The sequence below is a fragment of the Bombus flavifrons genome, chromosome 18 (genome assembly GCF_040668555.2).
Source record: "Bombus flavifrons isolate JBK064 chromosome 18, iyBomFlav1_principal, whole genome shotgun sequence".
NCBI classification, from domain to species: Eukaryota; Metazoa; Arthropoda; class Insecta; order Hymenoptera; family Apidae; genus Bombus; species Bombus flavifrons.
In genome coordinates, this window is record NC_138459.1 from 5,171,336 (window position 1) to 5,198,043 (window position 26,708).

General features: G+C 36.9%; 2 protein-coding genes across 6 annotated transcripts in view; both read right to left on the minus strand.

The window, feature by feature from the left end:
• Positions 1–26,708, minus strand: part of Btk29A (tyrosine-protein kinase Btk29A) — a 346,914-nt gene that overhangs the window by 47,997 nt on the left and 272,209 nt on the right. The window contains exon 1 of one of the 5 annotated variants that reach the window (XM_069131279.1): positions 20,543–20,884. The exons of the other annotated variants lie outside the window; for them this stretch is intronic. Coding sequence (XP_068987380.1) covers positions 20,543–20,759 — 217 coding nt within the window. The 5' untranslated portion in view covers positions 20,760–20,884. Of the gene's footprint in view, positions 1–20,542; positions 20,885–26,708 lie in introns of those variants that run through there. 5 annotated transcript variants of the gene reach the window in all.
• Positions 888–7,832, minus strand: LOC138189121 (insulin-like growth factor-binding protein complex acid labile subunit). Its single transcript, XM_069131284.1, has 2 exons — positions 5,229–7,832; positions 888–2,884 (listed from the first exon to the last, which is right to left on the minus strand). Exon 2 carries the CDS (start codon positions 2,775–2,777, stop codon positions 1,659–1,661), a length of 1,119 nt encoding a protein of 372 aa, XP_068987385.1. The 5' UTR covers positions 2,778–2,884; positions 5,229–7,832; the 3' UTR covers positions 888–1,658.

Below are 26,708 nucleotides of genomic sequence, written 5' to 3' on the forward strand. Positions count from 1 at the left end.
ACATTCTACGCGACGAAGATGCGTTGTTTGCACTGAACATAATCGCAGAACTGACTCGCGTTACGAATGCAAAAAATGTAACCTTGGCTTATGTATTGAACCCTGCTTTCAGATCTACCATACAATACAAAATTATTAAATTTTTAATTTAACAGATATAATTTCAAACTTTGATATTGCTCATGTTATTATTGCTTAATGAAATAAATGGTTATTAAGGCTTTTCATGCCATTACATAATTTATTTTAGTTACAGTCGATATATCGTGCAATGAAAATTCAGTCTGCTCAACTTGAGCTCTTTCGTCAAAAATACACAGCCCACGGTGTGCTTCTTCGTAAAGAGTAGGCCGTCTATGGCGCACGCTTAACGTCGGACAACGCAGGGCCCAAAAGGTTAAGTATTAAGCTTGTCGCAAAATCAGTAGCAACGAATTAAAAGAAATATCCATTCGCGACTAAATTAGCAGCTCATGTAATTGAAGCGTTTTAGGTGGTTTGGACAGCTCTAATTCCAGAAACTAAATGCTACCATTAATTATTATACCGTGGCAACGAGGCGACACTTGTTCACTTAGGAATTTCTAGAGTCTCAATTTCCACTCTGTCAGCAGATGAACAGGTTTCACTCGATTATATCTGAATTTTCACGCGTCAATCGTCCAAATCTTCTGAGAAATCATTCTTTCAAAATTAAAAGAGAAAAAAAGAAAAATCGAGAAAGTAGAAAAAAGAAGAATAAATCTATCAACGACACGAAATTCCATCTTGGAAGATCCATAGATCTTCTATCAACGAGATTAAAGTAAAATTCCCATTTCGAAATCTGCATTTATATTGGGTTGGCAACTAAGTGAATGCGGATTTTGTCATTAGGTGGTAATGGTAAAATCCGCAATCACTTAGTTGCCGACCCAGTAGTACCTAAAGCAAACTTAGAATCGTGTCTCCAGCCAGAGACTCAGTCGATAAGAGCGAAATTCGAATGCCATTTAGAGGATATGATTTTAAGACTTTGGCAAATTTGGCGACAGGAGCCTTCTCTTTGCTTCACAAACATTTGATCTTCGTTCGAAAGGGATTTACACGAGCCACGAATTTCACGAACGTTCTGCACCCTCTTACAAACTGAAGAACCACGATGAACACCAATTCAACGATGTTTCTTCCACTTTGTCCAATTTATTTCCTCAATCTCATCGAATAGAATTCTCAAGAACGTGGTTGCACGTAGAACCGTTAACTTTCCTGATATTTTCCAATTAAATGTTAGCGTAAAATCGACAGGGAATCCAGTCCAAGTTCCAGCGATGTTCCAACTAGTCAGTGACAGAAGGCTACTGGTAAATTCTTAGTTCAGCCGACATCCACACTCTTGATGATCGTTTAGCCATCCGAGTGACGTAAGATAACTGAAAGTGCACTGAATTTGTGAAACTTGGGACCTGCAGGCCTTCCATTCAGTCGCTTCTGTAATGTGGTTAACTGCAAGGTCGATCCTGATCTTTCGAATGTCAGCTTGCTGCTTCACTTGTTTATGCTTTTCTAGGAACGTTTAGAACGGTTATCGCCTGAATTTCCATTCGAGTTCCTCTGGATCACGTACCACTGAATTAAACGACCCGCACACATTTATTGATTTGTTTATAGTGTCAGGTTTATGAGTATATTATGGTGGAAGAAGACAATCCAACGACGTTTTCGTTGATGTCAGTGAGATTGTTATGAATGAAATGGAACGACTCTATATTGCCACTGCTGAAAGCTGCAGGATCCACGATGTCAATGAAATTGTAAGACAAATCTAGATCGTACAATTTCGCCAGTTTGTCAAAGATTCCGACGGTAATATGAGTCAGTTTGTTCCTCCTCAAGTTCAGTTTTCTCAAGCTAGACAGATTGTCGAAGGACCCAGGTTCTATATCAGCAATCTCGTTAAACTGAAGGTTCAGCATCTGCAACGAGTCAAGGTCGTCAAAATCTGCTTTGAAAATGTTGGTCAGTGAATTGTAATCGAGAAACAGAGCGGTCAATGCTTTCAGTCCACGAAACGTGCCAGGTAGGATCTTGCTTATAAGATTATATTCCAAATGCAAATGAGTGAGTTCGTGTAGCTTCTCGAAGCTGCCGGGCACAATCTTGCCGATCCTGTTGTTATCCAGCCTAAGAAACTGCAACAGATCGGTCAGGTCAACGAAAGTGTCTTGCTCGATGGATGTTAAGCGATTGTATCTGAGGAACAACCACTTCAGATAGGGCAATCCATCGAATGCATGTTTGGGTATGTGATCGATCCGATTGAAGCTCAGATAGAGAGCCTTCAGCTTCTTCAGCTCGGAGAACAGATAAGGTTTCAGGCTGACTCGGTTGTTGTCCAGGTGCAGCTCCTCCAAATCCGCCAATCCACGAAACGACAGCTTCGTTAGTGTGGAAATTCGGTTACCGTGACCCAGGCTCAAGCTGGTTGCCGTCAAGTTCTCGAACGCGTCCTCACGTACCTCGATTAGACTCAGATCGTGGATGCTCAAGCTGTTCGCTTCCCCGTGTTGGCTGACGTTCACGAGAACATCCTCCTCACGGCAGATCGTGTAGTCGTTGCTTTGCCTACACGTCACCACGTCTGGCGACGACGACAAGGATGTTGGTATGACCAGCGAGAGAACAAGCAGCCACGACATCACGATGCAAACCTTCTGACCAGACACCGGGTTAAGCCACTGTCTGCCATCGTATCGCTCTGTTATATGCATTATGCATTGACGAGTGCGCGCGCACATGTGCCATGTACACGGTGTCTAGGGCTATTACTTGTCGGCCGACGATAAGCAGGAAGCGGTAGCTTCGATGCTGTAATTGGGATCGTTGACTTGGGGTGTCTTGATTGCTACGGATGGCATTTCGGTAATTCGTTTGATAGTCTTAGCTTTTATTGCCGAAATATAAATAGTTTGATTGGTATATTGCAGAGGGAACGATGAACTGATTCTCATTTTGTCAAGGGAGCTCATAAAGGCTTTTACTTTCTATTGAGTTGGAAATTAAGTGATTGCAGACTTTGCCATTGGATGGTATTGAGAGAATCCGCAATCACTTAGTTGCCAACCTAATAGAAAGTAAAAACCACACTTTATGAGCACCCTTGGCAAAGCAAGAATCAGTTCAATGCTCCCTCAGGAATATGCCAACCCAATATTGGGCTGTCTTGGTTTCTATGGATGGCATTTCGGTAATTCGTTTGATAGTCTTAGCTTTTATTGCTGAAATATACATAGCTTGATTGGTACATTGCAGAGGGAACGATGAACTGATTCTCGTTTTGTCAAGGGAGCTCATAAAGGCTTTTACTTTCTATTGAGTTGGAAATTAAGTGATTGCAGACTTTGCCATTGGATGGTATTGAGAGAATCCGCAATCACTTAGTTGCCAACCTAATAGAAAGTAAAAACCACACTTTATGAGCACCCTTGGCAAAGCAAGAATCAGTTCAATGCTCCCTCAGGAATATGCCAACCCAATATTGGGCTGTCTTGGTTTCTATGGATGGCATTTCGGTAATTCGTTTGATAGTCTTAGCTTTTATTATTGAAATATACATAGCTTGATTGGTATATTGCAGAGGGGACGATGAACTGATTCTTGTTTTGTCAAGGGTGCTCATAAAGCCTGGATTTTATTTTCTATTGGGACTTTCTATGGCAACTAAGTGATTGCGGACTTTGCCATTAGGTGGTATTGAGAGAATCCACAATCAATTAGTTGTCAATCCAATATTTCGGTTTCTGATGCTGGTTATATGTATATGTATATGTGGACGTTGCAAGTTTTTATTGGGCAGTTATACCATTTGATTAGTGCACGATTGGAGGAAGAATGAATTGGCTGTTCTTTTTCGTCGAAAAGGTTTCATGCTTCTATTCGTGTAATTGATTCATGGAAGCCTTCTTTCAAGAGAAGTCACTCTGTAGATGAATCTGGCAGATAAAGGCAGCTTGTTTTCCACCTTAAACAATTGGTCTGCAAAGCAGCAAGTGCTTCGATATCTGCGTTCTGAGAAAGATCTTCCGCGAATCAGATCATTCGACGGATATAAACGATAGATGAACCTTTGTACATTTTGTCTATTGATTACTTCTATCCTCATATGTGACAAACAAGTTTAGGTTCCAACTATGACAATTTACAAGAAAAGTTCTCTGTTGCTTCTTTTTTATTGGCAACTAAGTGGTTGCGGCTTTTGTCATTTGGTGGTATTGGCAAATCCGGCAAATCCGCAATCACTTAGTTGCCAACCCAATAATTAGATTGAGAAGCAATTGCGACCAATTTACTCGACACGTGTACCATTTTTTAGACTAACGTGGGGTCCTTAACCCTTTGCACTGGGAATTTTATTTCAATTTCGTTAGCAGCATCTCCCAACGCTTTTAAGTGTTTTATTTGAAATTTACTTTAACTAAAAAGCAAGACAATTTAAATAAATAAAATGAAGAAACAAATTTACTTAAATGCCAGTTTTATTCACACTATTGTTGTATTTTGTAATTTTTAAATGTATGATATATCTTGAAACAATTTCTGGGATGCAATGCAGCTTTTCTTTTGCACGTTTCACAAAAAAAGCTGGGACTCGACAAAGGAGCTGCTGAGATAAAAACTGACGTCGAGTCACACTCGACATAGAAGTGCAAAGGTTATTAATCGTAACGTGTACCACTTTTTAGGCTAACGAGGGGTTCAGAGTATTCGAATCGCTTAACCAGCCGACGATTAATGCCGCCGTGTTAAATCAGCTCATTTGTATCGTTTTGTGTGTAGCTAGTTTCACTAAAAGCATCACGTGTCCACGGTGGAAATGCCATTCAAACTCGGTGCTGTCCAGCCATCCGGTCGGCACCGCAAACGATATGAAACTCTTCCATCGATTTGTTTATAAATTCGAGACACGCGCTTGCGATTGCATGAAATTAGAACGTAATTAAATCTATTGAGAGCGTAATTATGCTCGATGGAAGGTATTTTCGAATATATTGGGCTGGGAACTAAGTGATTGCGGGTTTTGTCAATACTACCTACTGATAAAATTCGCAGTCACTTAGTTGCCAATCCAATAGACACAACGACAGAAGAAACCAACTTTGCCCCAACTTTTGAAATATTTCTTTTTAAGATTCATAACTGTTAAGAATTGTGGATCTTAATCGCCAAAATAAATGTATAGCAACACTTACATTACACTTAGAATTGATATCAAAATAGTTTCAGATTCATTTGATATGTGATTGACAAGATATTCGTGGATACACATTTGCACGCATCTCAGCACTCTCTTTGTCTCGCCATCTTCTGTTGAGTTGGCTACTAAGTGATTGCGGATTTTGTCTTTAGGTGGTATCGACAAAATTCGCAGTCACTTAGTTGCCAACCCAATAGACACAACGACAGAAGAAACCAACTTTGCTCCAACTTTTGAAATATTTCTTTTTAAGATTCATAACTGTTAAGAATTGTGGATCTTAATCGCCAAAATAAATGTATAGCAACGCTTACATTACACCTAGAATTGATATCAAAATAGTTTCAGATTCATTTGATATGTGATTGACAAGATATTCGTGGATACACATTTGCACGCATCTCAGCACTCTCTTTGTCTCGCCATCTTCTGTTGAGTTGGCTATTAAGTGATTGCGGATTTTGTCTTTAGGTGGTATCGACAAAATCCGCAATCACTTAGTTGCCAACTCAATAGATGAAAAGTGTAGGATACGATTTTCTCATGTAAGGCTTAATTTTGAAGAAAATTGTTTTTGAAAAATTGTTCACCTATATAGATAAGATACTTAATTGATAACGTTTTTCCTCCTGTTTTCTTCAATTCAATTATTTCTTATAAAAGCGTATACACACTTTCGAAATTAATTTCCCTGAAAACTAAAGCGTAGATTACAAACATTTGAAAGAACTGTGAATTTTAATATGATTTTATTTCGCTTAAGAAATCAATCCTTGTTCGTCCTATGACATCTCAATATTAAGATAACATCAGTTCGAAATTGCACCATAACCTTACTTTTCAAACTGCTTTATCGACTTTCGCTTAGAACTTTGGTAATCGATGATCATTTTATCAGAACTTTGCCGATTATTTCGACCGATATACGATGAAAAATCGACGTGATTCACTGATAGGACTTTTTATGAAAGTTGATATTGGCGAATGGAAAATTAATTATCTAAAAGTCGAAGTTATCGCGTCGTGTCGACAGAATATACACTTCGCGTTCTATCGAAGCTTCTCTGAAACTAATTATTTTGCAGCCACGTCGAGTTTTCGTGCTGCGCTCCGGCAATGTTTGGCATTCATATTTGCGTATCGTAGCTGTACGTTGCTTTCATTTTCCTTTATTTATACTCGACGCTTTGGTTTTTGCGCATGGCCACCCATTTTCAAGCGCGATTCTCACTGCGTCGATGCTCTCGATCTTCCACCTGCTATTGGTTTTCGCTTCATCGTGGAAAATTGTTACTACGATATCGATAACGACGAACCACCAAAATTTCACACGAAACACTGGACGTATTTTTTTATCGAAATATTACCAATATTAAAAGATCGCACTATTTTGTTTGATTTGCAGACAAAATATCAAATTGGAGGTTTACGCGGAATTTTAAACGGTCTTAACCTCTTCCTGTGCTTTAACACTACAACTACCGATAGTTAACACGAAGCTATTTCTACCAAAACCAGTGAAAATGACTGGTCTTTAAAAAAATACGTAATAATAGAATATTTTTATATTTATCGATTTATTACTTTCTTACGGAAAGAATTCCTTGTTATATTGTTGAGAATTGTGAACTTTAATTACCGAAATAAATGTAAAGGAACACTAAGGTTACACTTAGAATTCAAATTAAAATAGTTATAGATTTATTTAATAAACGATTTTCAGGATTTTCGTCGATATAAATTCGCACGCGTCTCGGCACTTTCTTTCAGTCGCCATCTTCCGTACCACACTGCCAACGGAACAGTTGTATTCATCTGTTTTTCGAGACGCCGCGCACACACATACTTCCGCACACTCATATTCGCATACGTGTGTCATTACTACGCGGCCAATCTAGTCTAGCACACAAGATTATACATATCCCAATATATGTAGTACATTTTTGGTATATTAATCCATCTGGGACCATAATCCCTAAACGAAAGTTGACACATTTATAAAATTGTAGAACCAGTCGTTTTGACTGGTGTGGTATTTCTAACGTTAGCATTTAGCGATCTAGCGATCGATCCGGAATTTTCCTGATAACTGATAGCATCATATCGAATGATACACAGTACAAATTTTAAAAACGTGTGGCAGGTTGTACGAAACGAGGAAACTGGTTAATTGGGGTTCGATGAACAGATTGCAGGACCCTTTTACACTTTGACAAGTACCAGTCATTTTGATTGGTATTGGTATAAGTAGCCTTGATGTAAAATTATCTTCAGTTTGAATAAATAAAAAACAAAATAAAATTCATTATATTATTCTTTTAGTTATCGTTGCGAAAGTCATTACATCATTGGGGGAAAAAATATAACATGAAGTAGGAATTTTAAAATAAAATTGTAAAATCAATCAATTGGATTGGTGTGGTAGTTCCAGTATTAACAAGTTTGACTTGTGATGAAAATCTTGGCCCAAACATGAATATCACGAGTCAGGCTCGTGAACAGATAGTTTTACATCTGCCAGAGTGTTTTAGGAAGCATCATGGAGGTATTTTAGAGTTGTAAATATTTTCTTATTAGATACTGATTCAAGGTGAACATTTCTTATAATTGAATTTTTTGTTTATAATATGCTATTTACTTGCAGGTGTAGTATTATTGCATTCCTTAGGAAAAAATCACATTTGAAGACGCTTGAATTTCCATTGAAGTATTGTTTACTCATGAAATGTAATTTAGAAACTGTTATCTATTACAAAATATAATATATTTATAATATCCATAAAAAGAAAAAGGATTAGAGTTTACTTCCACAACAGCAGTATCGCGTAAAACTGACCATATCATAGGTATTTACATTTCGGCTCATATTGTGACTGTTGACTAAAAAGAAAACACCCAACTGACCTCACTAAAAGAAAAAAAATAGTCCAACTGGAAGATGGTATCTCACTGGGGGCAGCCATTCACATATTATTTTGCAATTAAGTTAGAAAAATTTACCAAATGTCCAGCTGGACAAATTGTAAAGTACAAATTAAATAATAAAAAAAAAAAAAAATATTGTGACTGTTCTAGAGCATCTGGCTGGTTTGTTTACTACGCTTTGACGCCTACCGTTTGGACCCGAGTCTCGTCGAGTTAAATGGCACTGGAACGAGTTAATAAAACTGATGAAATATTTCTTCTTTTTTGTAATGAAATCCGATGAAAGATGGTTGAAGTAAAAGAACTAGAATAAAAGAGGTGAAACAATATACAGTGACTCACGAAAATATTCAAAAGCTTACACCTACAAATTTCAATTAATAAAACAAGATGTACTAAACTAATTTGTTAAAACAATTTGGTATCCATAGTGACGGGAAAGTGTCAAGATTACATCAGTAAAATTTGAAAACGATTCAATAATATAGATAGGAGTTATGATACAGTCATTAGAAATATTCATGATAAGTGTCTCACAGAAGAATTCGAACGCTGTAACACTGCTGATAGTTTTTCATCTTCCTTTGCACCGAATGTAAACATTATTGCTAAATGAAAATATTGGTACGTTCACTTGATGTTATCATGTCGCTTCAATAACAGTAACGTAAAAGTGTGCAGAATAGTATTTAAAATGAATACCAAAAAGTCTGAAACAAAAAAGTGTGAAGGAGAAATAATATCCGATTACAGGAGAACGGCAGATCATATAACGAGATTACCAGAATTGTAAACAGAAGTAAGTCCACGATATATTATATCATAAAAAAGTGAAAGAATGAGAAAACACTTGCAAACAAAGCTCGATCAGGTCGGCCACAGAAATTGTCTGGAAGAGAGGAGAAAGTTATCATTCGCGAATTAGAAAAAAATCCTACTTCATCCGCTCCTCGACTCGCAAAGTATGGTAGCTGATGTATTTCATAAAGAACTTCACCGGGAATTATGTCGACGAATCTTACGAAACAATGATTTCCAAGGCAGAGTACTGCGAAATAAGCCACACATTAATACGGTAAATCATAAAAAAAGATTGACTTTTAAATATTTTTCAATATTTTAAAAAATAACCTTAAAGAAAGTGTCCGTAAATTAGGATTATTGAAAGATTTCCACTTCCAACAAGATAATGATCCTAAGCATACTGCTAGAATTGCGAAAGAATGGATCGTATATAACACACCACGCATGCTAATTACTCCACCGCAAAGTCCAGACATAAATCCGATTGAAAATTTGTGGGCTGAAATCGGAAAAAGATAAAATAAATTTCAGATAACCTCAAAGCAAGTATTGAAAGATAAAATTATAGAAATATGGAACTCCGTTGAGTGTAGTTTTACAAAATCATTGGTTTACAGTATGGAACGTCGATTGAGACACACTATCGCTGCTAAAGGTGGTGCAACAAAATATTAATATTAAATAATTTAATAATATATGTAGCGTTCAAATACTTCTGTCAGTCACTTACAATGCGTGTTTCTAATAAATGTATCAGTTCCCACCTACGTTGTTGAATCCTTTTCAAATTTTGCTGACATAACCTCAAAACTTCCATCGTCCTACTGACATCTGCTTGTCTAAGCAAATTACTTTAACGTACATTATTTCGGTCATTCAAGTTTGTATATGTAAGTGTTCGAATACTTTCGTGTGCCACTGTATATCGAGAATATAGTTGAAACTTCATCGTTTTGCTCGTAAAAATAACACTCGACCGCTATCAGTCATTGCACCGTTGCCATACTGCAATCAATTAAATTGTAACTTACTAAATCTACTAAATGATAAACAATTATCGTTACGATGAATTACAGTACGGAACACCTATCTATCTGTGGGAGTAAAAATTCAGTAAAATCGAAATTCCGTTGCAGAGAAACTTTATAATTTTCCTTCTTTTTTCTTTCGGTGATTTATCGTTACCGAACACCAGACACGTCCCCCCTCTGTTTTACATTTTCCATTCTTCCCTTAAAAAAGATATTTCACGCGCGTGCTCTGACGCGCTAAGGGAACAAATGTCAACAGAGAAAAATGCGGCACGAAATTTGACGCGACACCCATCGTGAAACAAGAGAAAGGACAAAAAGCCATTTCAGCTGTGAAACATTTGTGTAATTCCATAGGAATTTCGTTTTGTTCGTCCAATTATAAGGACTATGGGGGTTTGTCTAACTTGGCGTTGCTCTCCATCTACGGACAAGTTTCCACGATTTCACCGTTTGAACTTGACTGTTTTACGCGTGTCGTAATGTCGAGTCGTCTGATCGATTCCTTGCTGCAGCAATGGCATAGTCCTTCACGACATTTGTCCAATTCGACCTGTTTGCTCCACCGCAAATGGAAACCCATAATTTACCAATATTATGTTCAATGGATTTCATAATAGCGCTTTGCTTGCTTCCGCGCCTATGTGTATTTACGTGTGTGCGTGTGTTTGCCTATTTACCCTTCGGCCTTTCTGTGTCTATACATGTGTGTTCGCGTACGTATTTATCGATACGCGCCCTCTGCTTTCTGCACACGCATACACGCCAATGTATACCATTCGTTTTCTATAGCTTTTTGTACATGTGTATGTCAGTGTAACTGGATATCTTTTATATTCGTGTCTCGTATACATACGTTTTTCCTTTCTTTGAATATTGTCTGTTCACCTGATTATATCTAATTTAGTATAACGGCGGCCCATAAGCATCGGACTACTTGATATGACATTTTTTTTAACATTAAATATCAGGTTCCATGGATTTCCATTTATTTTCAACTTTCTACTGGAAAAATTAAAATTCTTCTTTTCCAGTATCTTCCTATCCTTTCGCCTTTTGCTTCGTTTTCAGCTGGAACACCTTCATGGGTGGGAATTTCAATGAAACGCAGTGGAACGAAGCAACATGGCCGACTTTCGCGATGTAGTACACATATCGTATGAAAATATAACCCGATACGCGGACTTGTTTCACATTTTTACCAAGCGAACAGTGAACTTTCTAGCGAGTGATCGTCGTGTATTACTGGGTTGGTAAGTAAGTGATTGCGGCTTTTGTCATTAGGTGGTAATGACAAATTCCGCGATCACTTAGTTACCAACCCAATAATAACCAGATAACTAACCTCAAATCGATACCGGTTTTGTTACCTTCCTGTTAATCCAGATCGGGCAACTTTATTTCCTGGTTTACTAATTTAGTTAATCAAACATTCATAGATACAAAATACTGTACGATCTCAAGATAGTAAATTTTAGAATTTTTGTAATATCTTTCTTTCTTCTTTCTTCTTTTAACGGATTTCACACTTTATAGTACTGTGTTCTACTTCGTTAAAATCACTGTAACCTTCATTTCTTGTTTCTTTGATAGATACACATTTCATACTTTAGCTTTCAGTGGTTCTGCTATTCATTCTTTGCGATTCCAGTTACATTTAACATTTGCTCATGACCGATTCATACTTTGCCATTATAGTTTTATACTTGACTAATTTTCAACCAGATTCAGAATTTCTACAGATTTATTTGAACTTTCTAAGCGTCTCATTAAAAATTTCCTCAGTGAGGTTTCAAAACCAAAACTCAAAGGAGATAATAGATATCATTAATACAATTATATATAAATATTATTTAATATAATAGCGATATTATAATATAATTAATAACATAATATAATATTAAGTATTATGTCTGTGTAATATTACGAACCTTTTTGTGTATTTTAAATCGTAATCTTTCACGGAAATATAATTCCAACCAATTCAACGTTTCCTTCATAATCTGTATGAAATGATCATGTATTACACTTCATATGAGATCAGGAAATGTTCCAATATTTACAAACAGGAATGTATGCTCTTGACGACGTCAACGTTATCGGCTAAGTCAATTAAATCAAACCCGTGCTTCACCGGCCAATCCCGTGGATATCGTGAACGATACTTTTTAGCCGGCTTAGAGGACCTGAATCGACCGATAAAATCAATCGATTGACGTTTCAAGTCGCATTCCCTGTTCGTTAGAGAAATCCTTCAACCAAATTAAGTTTCCCCGAGAGCTGCTTTGTTTCAATCCAGTGTCTAATAAAAATAACCAAGCAAAAATAGTACACACGGCGACAGAAGGAACTAACTTTGCCCAACCTAACCCCAACTTTCCAAATATTTCTTTCTAAGATTTATAACTGTTGAGAACTGTGGATCTTAATCACCGAAATAAATGTATAGCAACACTTACATTACACTTAGAATTGATATCAAAATAATTTCAGATTCATTTGATATGTGATTGACAAGATATTCGTCGATACACATTTACAAGCGTCTCAGCACTTTCTTTGTAGCTTGCCGATATTCGTCATGAAATACTATAATGTTTTCCCCCAGGAGTACAGCGATATGACAGGACAATAAAACCTGAAAAATTACGATGCAATCTCTGCAACGGAATGAATACACATATAGGTAGATACACGCAGGTTTTTATGGATGTATCGTTGGTAGGTAAGAATGGCCACAAATTAAAAAATGAAGAAAATTTGGGAAGAAACGTAGAAGCGGGATTTTTATCCCCTCTGATCTTTCCCTACTAAACATTCTTTCATCTAAAATTCATCTGGACGAGCCCAGGAGTAATATAGAAGGGAGATTCTTAAGCAGCCTCGTTAAATACACAGCGACGGCATCGCCATTTTTATGTCACAAAATGTAAACGTACACTTTATACGAACATCGATAGTCTATGTCGTTTAAACAGATATTAGACGACTTACTCTAAACCGAAACCTTTTAATCGAAGTAAAAACTATCTGAATAAATGGATACGTTCGCTCTCCCAATTCTAAATTTCTTCACTTTAATTTCGTAAAAACTTGCTGCTTCGAGGTAGAACAATTTTATAGCCACAAAGAAAAGTACCTCAAGAGCTAATGATGCTGCAAGGTAACGTAATAGTAATATGATTGCACTATAGAAGAAGTAGAATATAATTGTTTTGCTAATACTACCAAGCCACTGAAGAGAACCAGACAAACTGTAATGTTGTCAACAAACTAAACGAACGTTTTCCGATTTGGACGTATCAGAACGAGACATGTTAACATTCTAATATAACTTCTAACTTTTCCTGATTAAAGAAGCTTAAAACGGAAGTAGGGGGTGAGATTGTAAGAGGCTAAAAACAGAAATTGTTATAAAAAAGAACGAGGGTCAGATTTGTCTAGCTGAAGCGAGTTAAGCTGTGCAGGAGTTGAGCTACCTTAACATTTGGGTTTAATGACTTATCGTCTGCGATAGTACTATGTATCTCTGCCATGCTTGAGCGGAAATTGAAGATTTTCGAGCCTGGAAGTTCAGCCAGCTCACTTCTAAGAACCATAAAAAGAACTTCTAACTACCCGATGTAAACTTCTTATAGTCTGAGCAATCGCATCATTATATAGCTTTTTTTACGCTCGACGTATTTATACGTCACATTTCTTTATTGCACCAATTTCTATATTCTACAAAGTCTATACATAACACATGATACCAAAAATTATTTTAGCTGGACGTCCACATAATGGTCAAATTCGAAGACATTTGTATCCATGCCAGTTAATATATTGTTCGCAAGGTTGAAGATTTTCAATGCTGGAATTCCTCCAAATCCATTATATTTCATTATAGTGATCATTGTTATGAGAGAGATCAAGATGGATAGTCCATTGAACTTCCATTTTCTTTCCTCAGAATGAAATATTTTGCTAACTTTTCTGAATATTCTCTACAATTCATCAAAATTTTTTCAATAAGCTTCGAAAAACAAAACTCAAAACAGATGGTAGATATAAATAATAAAACTAATTTCAATTTTAATATCATGTTTCTATAACATTATGAACATCGTTGTATATTCCACAATAAATCGTTACCTTTCGTAAATGTATTCAACTGATTAATCGTTTTCTTATAAATCTCTACAAACTTACCAAATATCACATTTTGTATAAGATCAGCAAAGCTGCTACGAGCAGGAACGTATGCTTCTTGCTGCCTGTTGATCACAGACAATTCCTCGTCTCGACGAAGACAACTTTATTCCCATGCTAGTATGCTTCGTAAATTACAACGCCAAAAAGAAATATCCGATGGTGCTGCTCGGTGTCCAAGTTCACTATTAGGATGTCGATAATAATGATCGATCGCCGATAAAAGAGAAACAAATCGACTATGTTTTTTATTTTTCTCGGCCTCGAATTCGTCGCCAGCTTGTCTTTTCGTGCGTTAACATCGAAAACCAACGATATCTTCTCTGTGCAATTGTTCGTTTGCCTGGCAAATTCTTGTGACAGTCCTGTCTCGCGCGTACAATCGTGTTTACCGAAACCATTCGTTCGAACGATCAGGAGGCTGAATAGTTTTGCGTTTAGTCGGTCGATTAATTGAACGCGTTAATTGGACTATTTGGCCGCGTTTTGTTCCACCATTAATTGGACGCGATCGCTGCAGAGGATGGAGAAGAGAGATGACCGTGTAGTTGTCTGTTAACGTGGCTTGTCCGGCTACCGATTACTTGTACCATGTGTAATTCCATCGATGTTTCAAATTTTTTATTGGCAATGATATATGGAAGCTTCCCTTCTATTTATAATTTTTAGAACGAAGTAATCTTTTGCGATGTAGTTTAAAGATTAGATTCAAATTTTTTGTTACTTATGAGTCTTAGGATGCATTCATATTTTATAATATTATGGAACACAATAACTTGAAGATTCGATATCCATGCGTTCATATTTTATTTTAACTGTTTATACTCGAAACTATTTTATTTCATCGATATAGTTTGACATCGGTGTCAAATGGTTTATTTATAACAATTACTATCTTTCCTTCTTTTGAATACACAAAATTCTGGGTTATACAGGATGAAGCTAAATTTGCCAGATTAGCAAGTGTGATATATTAGGGCATTGTAGGTATAACAATGCTGATGAATGTTGCAAGAATATTCAGTGAACAGTTTAGTATCCTAGTGAGTTTAAACTTTAATCTTTAATCTTCGTTTAAGAATCGAAGCAAAAAGCGGAAGATACAATAACAATGCTAGAAGAATCAGCTTGAAATTATTACTTCAATATATATATATACAGGGTGGTTGGCAACTGGTGGTACAAGCGGAAAGGGGGTGATTCTACGCGAAAAAAGAAGTTGAAAATACGGAATACAAAGTTTTCGTTTGAGGCTTTGTTTTCGAGAAAATCGACTTTGAATTTTAGCTCGGTACGCGTGCGGTACGTTATAACGGATCTCAATGTAGATCGTTGTCTCGATGGAAAAAATTAAAAAAAACAATTTTTTATTCTATATTTTCGACTTCTTTTTTCGCGTAGAATCACCCCCTTTCCGCTTATACCGCCAATTACCAACCACCCTGTATATATAATTATTGAATAATATATATTGAATATATATAATTGAATTGTTACTTCACATTTTACGGGTGCAGTATATCTTTCACAATGGATTTTTATTTTTCTTCCGTAAATATAATACATAACTATTACACGCGAATGTAATGCAATTAAGGAATACATTTTCGAAAGCCTTTCTCCGGCGTGCAGAAAATATCTACAAATTAGGAGAATATTTCGTACGCGAGTAATATTTCGAAAAAGAAATTTCTCAAACCCAATAGCTTATTTTATCTGTCAAGTTTATATCACGAACATACTGCGATCTTATAGAACGTAATACTTCCGTTTAACGTATATCGTATTACCACTCTCGCGCGATCCCCCCTAAATCCTGGCGCTTTTTTTTCTCGAGGTCGCTTCAACCTGAATTTTACATGTTTCAAGGGATTAAAGACCAAACGAAAGTTTCGGCTTGGCACAGAGCTTGCATGCCTCAATATCTTCAGCGTCGTGAATTTTTCTGGAGAATTACGAAAGAACTTTAATTATAAAGGAGATAACGACAAGTGCCCGTGATATCGATGCTTTCATAGAAAACTCTTACAAGAAGAGGGGAAAAGAAAAAGGGGAGACAGGAAACCTGATACTGTGCTCGATGGAACAACACTTCAAGCCTTACAACTGAGTAAAAATGAGACGAATTTCGCAATCCTGCATAGTTACGTAAGAAATGCTTAACTGCGTGTTTGCACACAAATATACATACATATTAGCGTTAAATACGAATGTGTATCGCGCCAATATGTTCCAAGTGCTAAATTCAAAGCACAAAGTCATTTGCTTGGAGAAATTGTAATGGTCAAATATCGGTGAACCTGAATCTACCATAAAATGCATACAATACACGATGCTTCGTTAACAGCTGGCATCTTAATATCTTCCTACATATGCATATGAACGTATGAAAGACGACGAAGGGAAAAAGTTGCGTGGGAGATTCTCTTTGTACATTTCTCTGAAGAGATTCGACAAAACGGAACGTCGTCTTTAACTCTTTAGATGGAACGATACGTCAAGCTGAGATGTATTCTTCGTTAGAATATTGCAACATTTTCTCCTGAAATTGTATTCAAAGCTTCCGAGAAATGTTGGTTCGACGAGACGTCGAGTTTCGATTGGCACGGCGAGGTGTTTGACGAATACTCGACGAACGTGCTTGAGAAGGTCTTGTAATTTAGTTAAGAATTAATTTGGTTCGCTTTAGATTATCAGTCTTATCCAATTATTTTTTCTTTCATTCAATAGAAAATTGTAAGTAGAGTACAGTAATTTACTGGTATGTAGTATGGCAACATAGTCACATTACTAAAAATTTCTGACTAAATATAACTGCGGGGACTCTTGAGGAAGCACTGCTATCTCTAAGGAAGATTAGATGTAAGAGAAAATGATGGAGGACAAGGTGCTAAGAACTAAGAAGTAAATTCTTAGCCAATTCTCTTTCACAATATAATGGAACGTTAAAAACGGAATTTCATAATATCGTGTGTATTAATTGAAACAAAGATTGCACATGAATTATGGTATTAACACAAACGTAGCCTTTAAAAAATTAAATTCAAAATACAACTTATTTGGATGACACATTGTCTTTCTCAATTGCACGATTTGCTGTATATATCGACGCTATAGGTCCGATGTGTGGGACTGGAAACAGTAAACTGTGTCGCGAAAGGGCTACGTTTCGAGTGGAAGTTTTGGACGTATTATCGTCAAGATTGAATCTGTGCAGATTACTCGGGCATCTTCGGACGAAATGTGGCAACGGTGTCGCAGCGTGTTTTCGATCGAAAAGCGCTCGGTACCATCGACCGCAAAGAAGGAAAGGGAATTGTTCGGGTTTCTGCCCAGAGCTGTGTGTCTTCGCGTGTTTCATAATACAATTCGTGCCATGAGACAGGCACAGGAAATGATACGAAGGGAAAGAGACATATATATTTGAAACGCCGAATGAAGACGTTCTCGAGCATCGCGATGCCTCCTCCGCGAGATTACTACTACGCTTTATTATCGTTTTGTGAGAAATTGAACGCGCAAAATATTCGAGATATTACTTGGACTGGCAGCACTGCTTCGTGAGAGAAACTCTTGCTTTGGTGTATTATATTGATTAAAGTTTCGAGTATCGATATCGACGAGAATGTGTATAGTATACTTTCCAGGTATTTTTAACAGTTTCTTATTGTTATTTTTTTGTTTTTTTTTTATTATTGTCCTAAGATATGCCAAGATTTAAAAGTAACGGTGTAGAATATATCGTAGTATTTTTTACTTTATTTTTATCCGCTTCTTGAGATTAAATTGTAATCATTTCGTTCGTTAGCCAAAATCGGCCATTTGATTTAAGACCAAGATCTAATATCAACAAATTCATACGTATCGATTAAAGAATATGACAAAGATAGAAACAAGATACATACGATCTTCTACCAACGACAGCAACTAATTATGGGAATAAGAAAAAACGGAATGAACGGGATTTTTAAAAAAATATAGACATTAAAATAACGCCATTGCGACTGGTCGAGGCAACTGTTTGACTCGGCTAGTCAATACGAGCGGATGAAGCAATTGTCGCACGAGAGAGTGTCAAAGTGGAAGGACCATGCGTTATCATTATGATATCATTGCGTCCGATCCAATCTACTTAATATTGTAATGGCGGTGTAAGCTTGATTAAATCAGAGTTAGGACGAGCGAGATGAACCGGTTACAAGGTCGTCGAGTTTTTCACTAATTTCCCACGCTGGAGAAAGTACGTACTTATCTGAAAATAGTACTGGAGCTCGATAATTGCAAATTTTTTTACAGCATCTGAGATGCTTATGGAGTACGTAAAAGTTGTTAAAATTACGTAGTTGTATACATTTTCGAGATATCGATGGAAATTTTGGTTTCTTGGCAATTTTTGTTAGAAGCCATTCGAATTCTATGTGTAGGGCATTTATGCTATTTCTTCCCAGCGTTTTTCTCGTAAACGATAACCGTAAGGAAAAAAATGAAACAGGAAAACGATGAATGGTCCAAGATGAACTACATATCCACGATAATATTCTTGCATGTAGCAAGTAGAATAGAACAGCTGCAAATTAAAGATCGAAGGAAACTTAGAACAAAAGAAAAGAGGGTGATTTTTATTTCCTGTGTGAAACTCCCTTTTTATCCAACATTCATCTCGACAAGCAGAGGAATAATATGAGAGAGAGTTTCTTAAGTAGCGTCGTTAAATATACAACTCTATCGCCATTTTTATGTAACAAAATATAAACCACATTTTACACGACGTCCACAGCCTATATAGTTTCAACAGATATTAAACGACATATTAAAAAACGAAAATTTTTAATCGAAGCAAGAACTATTAGAGTAACTGAATACATTATCTTCCCCAATTCCACAAATTTGTTGATTAGAATTTTGTAACAACATGATATCCTCGTTGCTTCTAGGTAGAACAATTTTACATGCATAAAAAGAAATACCTCGACAATTATAATTCTGCATATTGCAATTTGGAATCAGTAGAATATGATTGTTTTGCTAATATCATTATACTGCTGAAGAGGATTAGATAAACTGTAGTGTCTTCAACGACATGAGCGAACGTTTTCCGATTTAGAAACATCAGAATGAGATGTTACGAGATGTTGATATTCTAGTATGACTTGTAACTTTTCTTGATCAAAGAAGGTTAAGACGGAGGTATGAAATGAGATTGTCAGATCCTAAAAACAGAGATTGTTGTAAAAAGGTACGAGGGTCAGATTTGTCTAGCTGAAGCGAATTAAGCTGTGTGAAAATTCAACTAGCTTAGCATCTAGATCTAATGATTCATCATCTGCGATAGCACTATGTACCTCTGCGATGCTTTTGCGGAGGTCGAAGACTTGCGAGCCTGAAAGCTCCGCTCTGGCTCATTAGTGAGACGCGTAAAAAGAACCTCCAACTCCGCTATCTTAGGTACTCGATATAGACTTGTCACACTTTGGCCAAGCTCGTTGATTTCTGCGCTCAACATGTTTATGCGTCACATTTTTTTATTCCACCAATTTGTACATTCTGCAATCTTCGCATGACACATTATACCAAGGATTATTTTAGCTGTATATTTATATAATGGTAAAATGGAAACTCATTTACATTTATGCCAGTTAATTTATTGTTCGTAGGGTTTACGAATGCCAGCACTGGAAAGTCTTCAAACACACCAGGTTGCATTGTAACGACCTTATTATCAGCGAGATCCAGCGCGTTTAAATCCGTTAGTCCATGAAACATTGCAAAGATAATTGCAGTTAGTTGATTCGTGCTCAGGTGCAGCTGCTTCAAGTAATTCATGTCCAGGAACGATGCTACCTCGATATTTGCTATTTGATTGTAGTCTAAGTTCAAATCATATAAACTAATTAGTTGCTTGTAATCGATGTAAGACACTCTACTTAACTGATTTCCTTCCAATATGAGATAGCCCAATCTGGACAATCCTTGTAGGATTCCTGGCTGGATGATGGTTAGTTTATCGTTTCCCAATTCCAGAAGGTTCAATCCTACAATATATCTACAAACTCCAGGCTCTACGCTAATAACCTTATTATCGTTTAACCGGAGGCGAATATACTGCTGTAACCGAGCTCCTGTCGATCGGTTCGACGTCGTTCAATCCGAAATTCAGCCCCAACAAATGTGGCACGTCCGCGAATGAGGTCTTGGGATATCTCGTTAATCTTATTGTACATCAGATACAGGAAACTCGATTGCTTCGGTTCTGAGAACAGATTTGGCAACACTGGTATGACATTGTACGTTAGGTTTAGCCAGAATGCAATTTCCAACCCTTCGAACGATTCCTTCTTCATTTTTCGCGTTTTCTTACCTTGCCGAAAGTTTAGTCTCGCAGGTGTTAAATTTTTGAAACCGTTTCTCCCGATAGCCCACACGTTCAAGTGGAGGATCTTTGATTCCAAGTCAGATTCTTGTACGATGACGTCCACCAAGTTCTCCATTTTGTCACACACCTCGTACTTTCCTATCTGTCTGTACGTCTGTTCTTGCACCGATCGACCAATAGGCGAAATCAGTAAGACGAGCATCGAAGAATGTCAGACGGCCAGGAAAGATATTAAGAAGAATAAAATGGATAAAAGTAATTTAAACATCTTGAGATCGAGTTTTCGCGCCCCAGACTAAACGATTGACGATCGGATCGTGACTGACGTGTCACTCTGAATATTTGTTGGTTTAGCAGCTCTGTTAGATGGAAGCAACGACCTCTATACCGTTTAAGTTGATGGGGTATTCGCTAGGTGCCACTTACGTGTTAAAATGATGTTGAAGCGGTAATATAATGGACATAAACGAGGTGGAATTTTTATAATGAAATTTTTGTTGAAATATCGAATATATCAATTTTTTATCCATTTAAAAATTCTATGGTATACATTTACCTTTGCATAAGTTTTGAAGCAAATAGTAGTTGCTAAAGGATTTAAGAAGTTAGAGTTTACATATATTGTGAGTTAATCGTTTTTCGAGCACTTTAGTTGAATATTTTGTTCGTAAGATGGCGAGAGGATTTGATGTGTGAAAAAAAGGGGAAGGTTTAAAAAAAGAAAATAGATGTGCTTTTTGCACTTGGGAAAAAAATATCATCGTCAATATGTAGTTCACTTTGAACAATTCACCTTTTTAGCTTCATCACTACGTTTGCAGGAATAACGCTGCAAATTAGTAGCATAAGCAGTCTGCATATACGGTTAGATTCTTCAAATGATTTAAAAATCTTGTGAACTTTGAGAGAGAGAGAGATTACGTGGAAATATTTTCGATGAACTTCAGGTATTGCTAGATTTCTTTTTCTAATGATACTTTACGAAATAGTGTTACGTCAAATGTTTATGTTACAGTTTGTTATTAATTTGTTACACTAGTTCGTCCTATAACACCAAAGGTCCTATAACACCAAAGGTCCTATAACACAATATAGAAATTATCTTACAATTATGATATCAATTCTTTTGCAAAGATGATAGTAGTATCAACGTGGTCTGATCGTAACAAAGTTTCGTGATACATACAAATTGTACGAATAATAATAAATAATAAAGTACGAATTAATTTATAGAAAATGTTCAATTATACTTTTCGCTTATGTTCAAATCTCGGGATGAGGAATGTTGAAAGTGGCGGATTTCTCCATTGAAATCATGCTAAAGTGCTTTCGATCGCCGTAAAGGAACGAATCTTCTGGCAGATTCTTGTAAAACTATTCAAACATTTTTGCGTGGATAACGGAATAGGAGCGACGGTGATCTAAAATAGATAAAAATCGAACAAAGCGTCTGAAATCAGTTAGGATAGACACTAACGATGCAAGAACGCCGTCGTTTCATTTTCCGTGACACTTTAAGCACTTAACTAACAGGAGTTATTTCCAGATGTCAGCAGTATATGCTCCACCGCGACACAAAATGGCATTACAAAAATGGAAACAATGAGCTGGTTTTCGTGTACGATGCCCAAGAAATACTCGGCGGTGTTCAACAATATAATTTGTTTAACAATCAACAATCAACAATCCTCGCCTTCAACTAGTTTCGTATAATTCTCCATTACCACTGACTTTCTCGCTTCTCCACTAGACTTGCTTCGACGTCGAAACTTGATCCTTCGCACTTCGCTGTTCAAACTCGAATGCCTCTGTTTACAGATTCGTTTCTTTTGTTGCCCCTCAATATCCCCACTACGCGCGCGTTCGTTAAACGTTCGCGATCGTTGCCACGTACGCTTTCTTCCAAATATTCGGCGAAAGAACCGTAGGGATATCGATGGCTCGTTAGGGATATCGATGGCTCGTTAGGCATATCAGCCTTACGCTTCGATGATGTGTTTTGTGTCGCGAAGCCGTCGGAAAGTTTCATCGTCGAATGCCGTCGGAAAGTTTCGTCGTCGAGTGCCGCCACAAATATTTTCAATCTTTAGGTGACAAATACATCGCAGCGGGAGACTTCAATGCAAAGCACTAAGGCCAGGCAAAGACCCACACCAAGCTACATCTTACAGACCAATATCACTACTTCCTGTGTTTTCCAAAATACTAGAGAAAATAATATACGATCGCTTAAAACCAACAACGGAGAAAGAAAAATTAATATCAGATCACCAATTTGAATTCAGAAACAAATACTCCACGATAGAGCAAATGCACAGGCTCGTCAACGAAATTTTACCAGCAATAGAAAAGAAACAATACTGTACAGTCCGCTTCATGGACATTGGGAAAGCATTTGACAAAGTGAACCATGAAAGCCTCTTACAAACAACCAAAAAACACTTCCTGGAACAAATCCATCATTAATTCAAATCATACCTAAGCAATAAAACTTTTGTAGTAAAAATAAAGGATGTATATTCTGATGTAAAAATAAAGGATGATCAAGGCACGGGTACCGCAAGGAATCGACTTAAGACCAATACTATACACACTATACACGGCCAACGTACCAACAAATACCAACAGCAAAATACTGACATTTCCGGATGACACGGCTGTACCAGTGAGGCGCACTAACGCAGAAACAGCAGCCACATTACTACAAGAGCAGATCAGAAAATAGGAAAATGACTACAAGATAAACAAATAAAAACAAACCCCAGTAAATGTAACGATATTACATTTACACTAAGAAAACGGGAATCACCAAATATCCAATTAAATGGCACGCGTATAACACAAACAAGGCAAGTCAAATACCTAGAACTTCACTTAGACACACAACTTACATGGAAGCAACATACTAAATCAATTATAGACAAAATACGGATAAAAAGAAGACAAATGTACTGGTTAACTAGTCGAAGTTCCAAACTCAGCATAGAAAATAAACTAAAAATCTACAAAACGATAGTAAAATCAATTTGGACGTACGGAATACCACTATGGGGGCAGCAGCAATGAGCCACATAAATAAACTAGAGTCGCTACAATCGAAGATACTGAGAACAATAGTGAACGCCCTCTGGTATGTCAGAAACGAGGATATACGCAAAGACTTAAAAATACCAACGGTGAAAGAAGAAATCGGCCGGTACGCAGAAAAAAACAAGGAAAGAACGCAACACATCCAAACCAGCTGGCTGCTGAAGCGAGCAAAATTCTGATAGAAAGAAGACTAAAAAGAAAACATCCCGCTGATCTCATTGAAGAAATAAAATAGTCAAACTGGAAGATGGTATCCCACTGGGGGTAGCCATCCATCTTTTATTTAGCAATTAAGTTAGAAAAATTTACCAGATATCTAGCTGGACAAATTATAAAGTACAAATTAAGTAACAAAAAAAAAAAAAAAAACTTTAAGCACTTGGTACGTCGAATCGGATCCCTTGCGATTTCTCTGCCGAGTCGTCTTTTTTTTTCCTTAGCTTTGTTTCACACGCTATAGTATCGAAGGTGTGGAAAATTGTTCAATTTATCGTCGCGTAAATCGAATATTATCAGTTCAGTAAGCTAAAAGGCTCTAATAAGACGATTTATTTCTTGTTGTATAATGGTCGACGAGTAGAGGGGAGAAAGTCGTGGAAAAATAGTTGCCGAACGAATTAATCGTTCTTTTGCCCTGTGTTAGAAATGTACGATCGAGATTCGTGAAAATCGTTACCACTTTTGGAGGGGAAAGAGAGATTTTTCACACGGATTACCGACAATAAGCGAATTCCTCGGTCCAACGAGCAAACCACTGGCTGATCGATTATTACACCGTTTTACTTCTTTGTTGCTATCCTTGTCGAACGTGTGTTAAAAACCGAAAGTGAAACTGTCTATTAATAGCGTTCGAACTGGGATACGTTGGTACAGATCTTTTTAAAAATCGCTTCGAAAAGATCGTAGCTTTCTTGATAGTTTTTACAACAGTATTATTCGAGAGTGAAAATGGACGAATACGGAAAGACTTTATAGGATGAAATAATAAGATTACGACGAAGAAAGTAGAAGTAAATTAGGAAGATCTTCTTAAATTTGCCAGGATTGAACACTGTGAAGTAGATTAATGAATTTTATTATGCCCTTGCCGTAGTCAACCCTTACGTATTGCTTTAGACATATAGAAAAAGAGATAAAAATGCTAAATAATTATGCTTGAAATGCAAAGAATACAAATTCTCTAAAATTTTCTCGAATTTGTCAAGAACGAAAAGTTGAAAGTTTTGTGGCTTGAGAGTCTCCAAGTCTTGTGGCATCATAGACAAACGCGCGAATCACGTGACAAATATGAGCATAAAAGGAAATGAAAGATGATGCCAACGTTTAGTTTCCAAACATCTGTAGCGGCACTTGGCAACAATGTATATCGCCGAAGCGAAGTGCCATCAATATCCCAACGGTCCTTTCGCCAAATGTTCGAGAAGAAAGCGTGCGTGGCAACGGTCGCGAACGCCAAACAAACGCGTGGATAGTGGGGATATTGAGGGGCGACAAAAAGAAAAGAAACGAATCCGATCGACAGTTAAGTTTGAACCGGGAAACGATAAAGTCGAGTTGCAACCGCGCAACGAGATTGACTAGCGAAACCAAGAGCGATACGCGACGCGATCAAAAGAAGACACTTGTTAATAAATATATTGTTGACCTAAATACCGAGTGATTATTTAACGCACTACACCCAATATTACTTCACATTAAACCAAAATTGAGAAAACACTGTGTTAAAAAAGGGGCATGTGTCAACCGTGAAAAGGCAAATCAATTTCGCAGTTTCTTAGCATTCCTCGTGGAATCTTCGATACATTCAGTTCCATATTCAGCGTTATTCAATTAGTGCGACATTCGGGTCTTGAATAACCCGAAACTCGTTTCAAATCTCGTCCAGCAACTTCTATGTACTATGGATAATAAAACAAAGTAAAAAGAACGACTAGGAAATAAAACGTATCTATTAGAGCCATTAGAAATGACTCATTGCAGATTGCAGGACACACTTCACCAACTATACGACAAATAATATATGTATAATGATTGAACACAATCAGGACCACGGACCTTATATTTTATAGGATGGAACACGCGTTTTAATTCGGGAAAAATTTTTTTATCGCTACAGACTGGACCGTGCATCGCTCCGAAGTTCTGGCTATCGTTGTTCGTTCGACTGTTACTTTCTACGATTTATTACAGGTCATCTGGCTGGCCAAGCCAATTAAATCGAATGCCTGCTCCATCGGTGAATCCCGTCGATACCGTGGAAGATACTTTTTAGCCGGTTCACAGGATTCTGGATCGACGATTTCCAGAGAATAGACCGATAAAATCAGTTGACTGACATTCCAAGCTGCATCCTTTGTTTGTCAGAGAATTCCTCGGATCAATTATTGCTCGCAGAATTGATAGGTTTGCTTCGTTTCTGTGCAGTGTTTAAAAAGATAATAGCGAAAAGCAAAAATAATAAACATAGCGACAAAAGGAAACAGAAATATTTCCTTAATTTTTCTAATATTCTTTTTTAAGATTTGTAACTGTAAAATTTCATATTTTCTCATATAAACAGCTCAAGAACTCATCACCTGTCTTTCTATGCACGAAATCCTAATTCTCTGTTCACTATATACATGTCATAGTTAATGCAATGACGACTATTTAATACAAATAAAAACAGACATTCGTTCCATCCGATAAATATTTACAATATATATACTACTTTTCTTTAGATACTTCATATGTATATGTAATGGGTTGATGAGAAAATTCGTAGCGTTTTTCACAATTGACATGTTCCGTGGTAGATTTTGAAAAGATTACAAGAGGACTTACCTTTGCACAAATTTTATCCACATTTGAAAGGAATACTATGTATATTTCAGTCGATAAAACGTGTATGCAATAAAAATACATTTACTTCAAATTGTGCTCAAAGGTCGTTACTAACTTTTTGAATAATCTCATATTTTGTACTTGGATTCTGTAGCTTCACTACATAACGCTAAACTAGTAAGTAGTAATTTCTCCGTCGATAACAACGAATCTGAATTTTATTTGCCAGAAGCTAATA

Excerpts from the sequence above, each read along its gene's own strand:
- LOC138189121 (XM_069131284.1), bottom strand. The coding sequence starts at position 2,777 with ATGTGCGCGCGCACTCGTCAATGCATAATGCATATAACAGAGCGATAC.